At 35.4% G+C, this 10212-nt stretch overlaps 1 protein-coding gene and 1 pseudogene across 1 annotated transcript; both read right to left on the bottom strand.

Moving 5' to 3' along the window:
- The window catches only part of LOC107001363, a 9685-nt pseudogene extending 8279 nt beyond the window's left edge, over positions 1-1406 (bottom strand).
- Positions 1407-1445: 39 nt separating this feature from the next.
- On the bottom strand, positions 1446-2087 carry LOC107001362 (ATP-dependent DNA helicase pif1-like). Its single transcript, XM_015199439.1, has one exon. The coding sequence runs from the start codon at positions 2085-2087 to the stop codon at positions 1446-1448; it is 642 nt and encodes a 213-aa protein (XP_015054925.1).
- Positions 2088-10212: the final 8125 nt, after the last annotated feature.

The following is a 10212-nucleotide window of genomic DNA, read 5'->3' as shown; positions in this document are numbered from 1 at the left end:
TATATATATATATATATATATAAAGAATAATTTTTTACCAAACAGAATATTAATCTAATATTTGAATAATCTACTTCTAATAAACAACAAAATGACCCCTTAGTATAATAAATAAGCTTTATTTGATATACTAGTCAGGGGCACGTGCGTTGCACGTGTGAGCTATGGTAAGTAATATCATTCTATGTGAATTTTTTTTGTAAATAAGTATTTTGATGATTGGGTGAATTGTTAATTGATTTAGTAGAAGCGTACATTGTTTTTATTAGTCTTTTGATGATTACATGAGGTATTAGTGATGTTGTATAGTGAAAAAGATTTGACGCATTTAATAATAAATAGGAACAATAACATGCAGTTAATATGAAGTGTTTAAACATAAGTACGAAAGTACGATTAATTTTTAATAATACTAATATTTAAACATTATAATAGAATATAATGTTAATAAAGCTGATAATAGTAATGAAAGAAATATTCCGAAAATGACCCTAAACACATTGAAGAGTGTGGGTTGTTGAAGAATCCATTATGTTTGCATTGACTTTTTTGCGTCTTCTAAACCTGTGATTTGAAGCAATGTAATGTTGTTAGTATATAGTATCTGTAAATATTTAATTATATGTGTTAGAATGACCATATATGTATATGGGGTTATCGTACCTAAAACTTCCTTATAGACGATGTTCTTTGTGTACGTTACTTTTTGACGTTTGGGTTTCTCTGTTAGGACAAGTACTATTGTTGTGGACATAGATATCCCTCTTGATAGTGCCACGTACAATTGACCATGTGATAAAACATGTTGGGTAAAATACAAACCAACATTGTGAATCGTTTGACCTTGATCTTTATTTATAGTCATTTCAAAACAAAGGCGTACGGGGAATTGCTTTCGAATGAATTTAAATGGATATCTTTCATTTTCTGGTGGTGATAGTTGTATTCTTCGAAGAAACACATGTTTTGTTGCAGAATGACCACTTGATATTTCTGCATGCAGGACATTTTGAGAGAAACCTCGACATATCATTCATGTGTCGTTGCATAAGCCACTTGAAGGGTCCAAATTCATTAGCAACATGATAGATGCATTTTCCTTCAATTCTACCCTTCATTAAATAAGATATGTCAAAATCTATCCATTTTTTTCGCCTCTTGTAAGTTGTAATGTATTATGTTCAATACCTATGTGGTGGGAGACCTTTTGGTGTTAAAGTATTTAGATATTCTTCTTTGTAATAGTTGTTGGTGTCATCTTCTACTGAGTCAAAGCTATTGAATATCTTGCTTTCACCTGGGAATTGAGATATTAACTTGTTGTTAATTTTATCCACATGGTCACTTCTGCTTGCTAAAATAGCTCTTTCAGTGACATATTTTGCTGTAGCAGCATTTTTTTGCATGTTTTGAAATAACTCTTTTATTATGGATTCTTCTGGAATTCAATCCTGGGAATGTTTGATTGTTAATTGTTCTGGGAGGAGGATTAAATTTTCTCTTATTGTTGGTTCATCACCGTTACCCACTCGAAGTAAGAACTCGCTGAATGTTGGATCTGTTCTTGCTCTCGTATTTCTAGTTAATTGAATCTTCTCCATCAAAGGCCAGAGATATGATTTGACCAAGCTTGCATTTACAATTTCTGCTCGAGTTGATTTTGGAACTACTGGTAACACCTGCCGAAAATCTCCTCCAAAAACCATGACTTTTACGCCGAATGGTTTATCGATGTCCTTTATGTCTCTGAAGCTCCTGTCGACTGTTTCTATTGTTTGGCATTTGGCAATTCCTGCTTCATCCCATATAATCACTTTTGCTTTTCTAATCAATTTGGCAGCACCACTTTGCTTTGACATGTTTGTCATTGTTGATTCACTTGTTTGAAGAGGGATCTCAAACCTTGAATGTATTGTATGTCCTCCTGGAAAGATTGAAGCAGCTACGCCACTGGTTGTTGTTGTCAAACCTATCATACCTCTTGATCTAACATTTGCAAGTAATGCACGGTCTAGGTATGTTTTTCCAGTTCCTCCGGGTCCATCCACAAAGAATATTGCAGTTGTTCCAGCATTGACTGTTTGCATTATTTTTGTAAAAGCATCATGTTGTTCTAGAGTTAATTGTGACTATGCATCAAAATCTTCTGGTGGTATCTGCACGGACATTTCTTCATTTATTTCTCTACATTCTGATGAACCAACTTCGAGGAAATTGTGATCTAGTTGAGGAATGTCATATATGTCTATGCTTTTGCCCATACTTTGCAAGCAATTATTAATACTATTCAGACTAGACTGTAGTATAGTATTGTGTGAGTTTCCATATAGCCTACTGAAGTCCTCTAACATATCCTCATAATAAGTATCACAGAGTTTTCTAATATCTGTTGGGTTACAATGAACCAAAATTGTACCAAACAAACTTCTAAGAGCGAATGGCATTTTGAAGACAACAGCCTCTCTCATACATTCTGATATGCTGTTGTCGGACTCAAGTAACCCTCTTTCTTTGGCTGCTTCTTTGAAGGTCTGACATTGCTTGCCATTGACCGTGAGTAAGTCGTTGAATGACAATGGTCCCCTTACATGGTTTAGTAACAACCGCTCATAATATTTTTCCCCTTCTCGAGGATTAGCTGGGCAATATAATCAATATGTACTAATTAATAAGTTTAAAAATTATCCATGTGTATGATTTTATAGCTTACTACATTCAGCTTACCGATTGCAATGCGACCAATTACAGATCTTGTTTTCCTTTTTTCCCAAGTCTTTACCTTTTGAATTCAAACATAATACTTTGGGAATTGTCTATAAAGATATGTTTTTGCTTCATAGTCAATTGAGCACATTCTGAAATGTTCGGTCAACATTGTTTGCTTGACACCATCCAAGGCGATGACATTTTTTAAATTTTGATTTTTCCAGTAAAACACTGTGATTTTGTTTTGAGTTAGTGTTTGTATTTGATAATTTTAATTATTTTTTAAGCAAATGTGTATAATAATTCATTAATATGTGTACCTGAATGTTTTTCTGGCAGATGTAGTTGAAGGTTGATGACTGCAGGTTGCATTTCAGCCAAGTTGAATTCATATATTCTCCATAGTGCTTCAGGCGGTGACACCAATCGTGCATCTTGTAATGTTTGTATTTCTTCAATAACATTTTAACCATCATCAGACTGAACATAAATTGCACACCGATCATGTCCTTTATATATATACTTGTATAGATACTTTATTGCTTTGACTCCTGAGCAAACCTCAACATTAATGTGACAATTGTATCTTGAAAGCACATAAGGGCTATAAGTTACTACCCATTGATTTGTCATATGTATTCTACAAACAATCTCTATTCTTTCATCCATTCTTCTTTTATAAATTGGATATCCGTCCTTTGCTTGGATTGATTTGTTGTTGTATGGCCTTGGATAATGATATTTACACTGTCCATTTTGCATGCATGTGTTTGTTGGACGTTTGTTTCCACATGGACCATGCATCATATGTTTGATCACTAATTTATGCAATAAACGATATCCATACTTGTATTTATCTGGAATCTCTGCTGAGATAAACCTATCGTACTGATCTCCTGATTTGATGTTGTGCCCTTCTTTTAATGTGAGAAGTAGTTGTATATGTGGTAGTCCCCGTTTTTGAAATTCTACCACGAATACATGAGCAACAACAATTTCAAATATTTCTTTCTTGAAAATTTGGTCTTTTAGATCCTGCAACTTAGCTCTGAATACTCTTGTTACCAAGTCAGGTCTATCTTGATGAGTTAGTCCGGGGCGCAATTCTTGTTGGATTTCAATCCAGTGAGGATTGCACGTCATTGTTATAAACAGATCTGGCCTACCAAAATGTTGTACCAAAGCCATTGCATCCATATACCGTTTTTTCATATCTCGTGTCCCCCGAATAAAAGATGATGGAAGTAGTATTCTTTGCCCAATTCTATCTCCCCTGCATTCTCCCGAGCTGACACTATCAACAATACCTTGATAAACCTCTCTTCTAAAATTTGATTGTTCCTTTGTGAAATATTCTAGCCTTGTTGTTTCCAATTTTATGTACATGTCAACCACAAATTGTTGTAGTAATCTTCCACATAGTAGTAATACTGACCTCTCTGTTTCTCGTAGTTGTAGCTTATAACAATAGCGCTCTCTGCAAGAAACATTTCACTTTGTCTCACGGCGGACATCTACAAGTGAAAGGAATCATATTAATATTATTTTTATTTTATGTTGGTTATAATATTGGTATAGTAGAAAAATGTATTTTTCTTATAATTGTACTTTGTACGCCTTTGGTAGTATTATTTTATATCAAGATGTATTTTTTATAAGTTGCTAACTTGTGAAGAACATGACTACATTTTTGCTATAAGAGGGCATAATGTAATATATTCTACCTTGATCCTCGTTGGCTAATATTGCATCAGCTGATATGAATATTTGAATATCATTGACCATAGTTGGTGAGTGAGCACTTCTTCTGTGAGGCAGTCTTTCTCTCCGTTTTCTTATTCCTTGATGCCATCCACCTTCACCTCTTGGGAATAACAAAGGATATTGAATAGGGTCATAACAATTAAAATAGTGTTTTACTCTATGTTTGTACCGTGAGTGCTCATGAACAATTATTTCTCGATCAAAAGGTATATTTGGATTGTTTCCATCGATTCAAATTGCTCGTACTTGACTTATCGAGGGTATGTTGTACACTCGCTGATCCTAAGAGGAATTTGCAGCAATACGAAGTTGAAAATTGTGGAAACTTGTTTGGTTTTTTAATTGGCAAAATATTTGTGCATATGGGTTACTCTCCATTACCTGTTTGATTTTTGTTGCAATATGGTCTGAAAGAATTCCTTCATTCACCTTTGATAGTCTGTTGGTCAATTTGTTGTCTGTATCAAAGAAGTATAGTTGGAAGTAACATGGATTGTTATCACGTTGTACCAACGATGGTAGATCGTGATAAATTTGACGTTGTGCCCTAAATGTGTATACTCCTTTTTTTGCACATGCTAGTTCCTTATCTAGGTTAACACAAAAAGATGTAAAAGCAAAGATGCTATTATATGCACGAATATTTTTGCGAAACTCTACCGCGTCTGGAGTAGATGCCACAAACATTTCATGTAGTTCTGTTGGTGCTTCAGTGTTTGCCAATTTGATATATCTGCTTGCACAACAGAATGCTGGAGGTTCATGTTCCAATCTTTTTGCAGCACAATAAATACATTCTGGGATGGCTTTCAGCACGTGCAAATATGATGAAGATAAGTTATAAGCAACAATTTCTATATATAGAAATATTTTTAAAGATATGTTAGAAATGTAATATGATAAAGTTATTGAATATTCAAGTTATGTAAGATATGAATAGGGTTTTCCATGTACCTCCAAATTCAAACTCTTCAGATTATGTTCTAAATAGCCAATTGATTTTACGCTGCTTTTTCGAACGTGGATGTTCATCTTCTAGATGTGGTATTGTTTGGGTTGCTAATATATACTTATCCACTCATCGCAATGTGCTTCGCAATTGACTTTTCTCTATAAGGGGAACATTTTTTGGTACATTTAGACAAAGGATTTAATATTTTTGTATGTGTGTATGCGAATATGGTTGCATTGTACTAAGTCTTCATGTATGTTGGATTTTACATGATTATGTAAGTTCTTACCTGTGTTGCTGAAATTGTTGTATGGTTGTCATGCTGATCAGTTTTACTGGTAGAAGGAATGTTTTTTCCTTTATCACCTACTTGATTTGGCATGAAAGGAGTGATGATATTTGTATCACATGTGAAGTTAAGTGAATAGAAGGGTCAAATTTAATTTTGAATTGTGATAAGTACTTAACATATTATATTTACCTTGATGTTGGTTGTGTGTCATTGTTGATTTGATTGTGATAAAATTTGGATTCTTGGTGTGACACTTCTCTTATCTCTTCCTATTTAGCATATGTAATTTAGCAGTGATCTAAAACATAACGGAATCATTAATGGCAATTGTAGTCATATATTTGACATATATAGGAAAAAACATCTTTTATAGGGTAGGATGTATGCAAACCTTTTTTATGGATGAAGATATACATTGCAGCAGAAGATTGTTGTGGATCTGTTTTGAATTAATAAATTGCATACATTGAATGTTTAGTGAAGTAGTTAACAAAATTCATTGATATAGGAAAATAAGTTAAAAATAAAAGTGATGTTAGGTGAAGTTGCTCGGTGAAAAAAGGTAAGTTATTTTTAAATATTATGGAGATAATAAGCATTGGTATATAAAAATAAGGAAATTTTAAATCAATTATATATTAATTTTTTCCTCTTTTATCTTCTTTTCAATCGGATAGGGCATGATGTTTTTTCCTTTAACCTTCCTGGTCCTTTTCTTTGTAGTTGAATTAGTGTCGCTTCGTCATCACTTTCATCTAGTACATTCTGTTTTTCTACCTCATGTATCCTCTCTTTCTGTGGATTATCATCTGTAATGACTTGCTTAATGTTGTTAGTCCTCTTGTATGTATTTTTTTTTGTGGATTTCCAATGTCAGTTTCAACTGATGCAATATCTTTTTCAACATGAGGTATGCTTGCAACTATTTCTTTCATTTTTTCATCATCACTTAGTATCTTCGTCCTCTTGCATCTTTGTTTTGTAATTGGCATTTTAACCTTGGTTTGATCTGGTGGTAATTTTTGGAAACCTCATGTATCTCCATAGCTATCACATTGATGTTTGTGTCAACATCTGGGAATTTACGATCAATCTTAACAAGGATACTGAATTATTTCCCCTTGCTCAATACCATCTTGCGATAGTATGGTGATTGTTCTTTCTGTGGAATATGAAAACGTATATATTAACCTTGCAATTGAAATACGATAAAGTTATTTATACATGCCAATATTTCATAGAGTAAGTGATTTACCTTTTCAGATGTAGGGAGAACATACTCTTTTACGTTACAACCAAAATAGTATTTTGCAGCATCAAACATTGTAATGCTTAGAAATTGATCCTCAGCAGTGACATCAATCTTTAACTGATATCTAAATCAAATTGGAAGTTTTAATCAGTATGGTGCTAATTAGTTGATAGCGATATAGTAAGCTCATTCATTAGTTAATAATATTTTTTTCATGCATCTAGAGTAAGCAATTTTTGTTCTTGATTGTTTGTGTAGTTTACCTCGCCTCATATTCAACATCTTCAGCTCTACAGTAAGTACAAGTTGCAGTACTATTTATAATAGTAACTCACTTGTAGCATTTGTTGCAAGCAGGATACCTTGGGTTGGTGTTACTGTCAATGTCAGTAACCGTAGTGAAAGGGTTGGTTTTGGTTCTTGTGGAATCAAACTAATGGAAGATGAATTAATATGAATATTTGGTAGGAAGATAATTAGTAGGAAATACAAGTCAAAGATTGTATCTTGGTAGGTGAAAGTTAGGCAAACCATAAAATGGTTTGCTATCTTAACCTTGACAATTTTGACACATAGCGATGTCATGGATGACATCAATAGGATGAATTTATTCCTATAAATAGGTAGCTCTTAATTCATTTTCAAATCATCCTTTCACTTGCCTTCTCATCTTCTAAGGCATTGTGTTCTCTCTCTTGTAGTATTTCACTTATATTCTTTGTATAGTGAAATAAATATTGGTGCAGTTGTTCTTTGGTGGACGTAGGATCATTTTGATCCGAACCACGTTAAATATTGTTGTTCTTCCTTGTTCTTTAGTTTCACGTTTCCGCTAACAATTGGTATCAGAGCAAGGTTCTGTCTGAGTATGCTCTGTGGTTGCAGCACAGTCTGAACTTCCACATCAGAAAAGGATTACTTTGGTTTTCTGTAGTTCCAAATACATTGTAGTAGAAAAGGAAGAACAAGTAAAAAAAAAAATGAGTTCCATGAAGTTTGAAATTGATAGATTTAGTGGGCGCAACAACTTCAATATCTGGAAAATCCAGATGATAGCGTTACTGCGGAGGGAAGGTTCAATCCATGCTATTGACGGAAAGTACCCCGATAAGATATCGGATTCCGACAAAGAAAAGATTGAAGGAGATGCATTGAGTGCAATCCAACTGTCCCTTGCACCTAACGTACTTTGTGAAGTGAGTACAAGTACCGAAGAGACGGCCAAAGAGTTATGGGAAAAGCTGGAAGGGCTTTACCAGGACCAGTCAGTGACAACAAGGATGTTGTTACAACGGCGTCTTCATACATTTAAGATGGATTCAGGTACTTTGTTGCAAGACCATCTAGATGCGTTCAATAAACTTGTGATGGACTTACAAACTGCTGGAATTAAAAAGGACGAGGAGACACTTGCATGTTCTTTACTATTTTCATTGACTTCAAAATATCGTGATATTGAGAATTCAATGATGTATAGCAAACAACCTATTAAACTTGAGCAAGTGCGGCAAGCACTAAACTCTTGTGATGTGCGGATGCATTTTGAAGGAGACAAAAGTGACGAAGCTAGTGGACTCTTTGTAAGAGGTCGTACTAGCCAAAAGGGAAGGAGCAAATCGAAGTACAGATCAAAGTCTCGTGTGAACAAAAAGAATGCGGAGTGTTGGGGCTGTCACAAGAAGGGGCACTTTGAACGAGATTGCCCTATGTCGAAGTCCAAAGAAAAGGCGAGTGCATCCATTGTTGAGAAAGTACATGATAATGATGATGATTATGTACTAACAACATCATGCAATAATGGAGTCTATGACAACAAATGGATCTTAGACTCTGGTTGTACTCTGCATATGACATTCCGAAAAGATTGGTTCAGCAGCTATGAAACAAGCAGAGGAACTGTATTAATGGGCAATAATGCAACTTGTAAAATAGTTGGCATTGGTTCAGTTCATGTTCGCTGCCATGATGGAATCATGAGGACTATTACAGAAGTCCGTCATGTTCCTGATCTAAAGAAGAATTTGATCTCCCTGGGTACTTTAGATAAACAAGGCTATAAGTACATGAGTGAAGGAGGAACTATGAAAGTGACTAAAGGGTCTTTAGTCATGTTGAAGGCCAAGCTGGAGGATGGCCTCTACACACTTGCGGGAAGCACCATTATTGGCTCTGTAAATGCATCTACAGTGCAGTTATCTAATGATGACAAGGCAAAATTATGGCACATGAGACTAGGCCATATGAGCGCACGAGGATTGGAGATGTTGAGCAACCGCAACCTTTTGAATGGTGAGAAGATCAGCACACTTGAATTTTGTGAGCACTGCGTCTTAGGGAAGCAGAAAAAGGTCAGCTTCAGCACTGGCAAGCACAAGACGGGAGGGGTGCTAGACTACATCCATTCAGATTTATGGGGTCCCTCTAAGCTTCCATCAAAGGGAGGAAAGAGGTATCTTCTCACATTCATTGATGATTTTTCACGAAAGGTTTGGGTGCGTTTCCTGAAGACAAAAGGTGATGCTTTTGAAGCATTTAAAGAGTGGAAGATTTTGGTTGAAAATCAAATTGAGAGGAAAATCAAGTATCTTCGCACGGACAATGGCTTGGAGTTTTGCAGTGAAGAGTTCAATGATTTCTGCAAGGTTCATGGGATCGCAAGGCATAAGACGGTCAGGCACACACCACAGCAGAATGGAGTTGCCGAGAGAATGAACAGAACTCTTCTTGAGAAGGCTCGTTGTATGCTCTTACAAGCTAAGATGTCCAAAGTATTTTGGGCTGAAGCAGTTCATACTGCTTCTCATATTGTCAATCGGTCTCCAGCATCAGCGATTGACTTTAAGACTCCGAATGAGGTCTGGTCAGGTGAACCCTCTAACTATTCATACTTGCGAATATTTGGGTGTCCAACTTATTATCATGTTAATGAAGGTAAGCTTGAACCAAGGGCTAAAAAGGCCATATTCGTAGGGTATGTTGATGGAGTAAAAGGGTACAAACTATGGTGTTTGTCTTTACTCAAATTTGTAGTTAGTAGAGATGTTACCTTTGATGAATCCTCTATACTTGATCCTCGTAAAGTTTCTATGGAGTTATCTAGAAACGAGAACAACGAGCAGGTGGAGCTACCGGTGGAGCTTACCAAGAAACGGGATCAAGAGACTCAAAGTGATGAGTCAAAAGATGCAGAAGAACTTGCTTCCAATGAACCATACACAATTGCGAAGGGAAGGGACAAAAGGCGGA

Source organism: Solanum pennellii, chromosome 10 (genome assembly GCF_001406875.1).
Source record: "Solanum pennellii chromosome 10, SPENNV200".
NCBI lineage: Eukaryota > Viridiplantae > Streptophyta > Magnoliopsida > Solanales > Solanaceae > Solanum > Solanum pennellii.
Note: the sequence above shows the minus strand (reverse complement) of the source record. Positions and strands in the feature narration are given on the sequence as shown.

What these genes read in the sequence shown, in the direction of transcription:
- LOC107001362 (XM_015199439.1), bottom strand. Translation starts at nt 2,087, where the DNA reads ATGCAAACAGTCAATGCTGGAACAACTGCAATATTCTTTGTGGATGGA.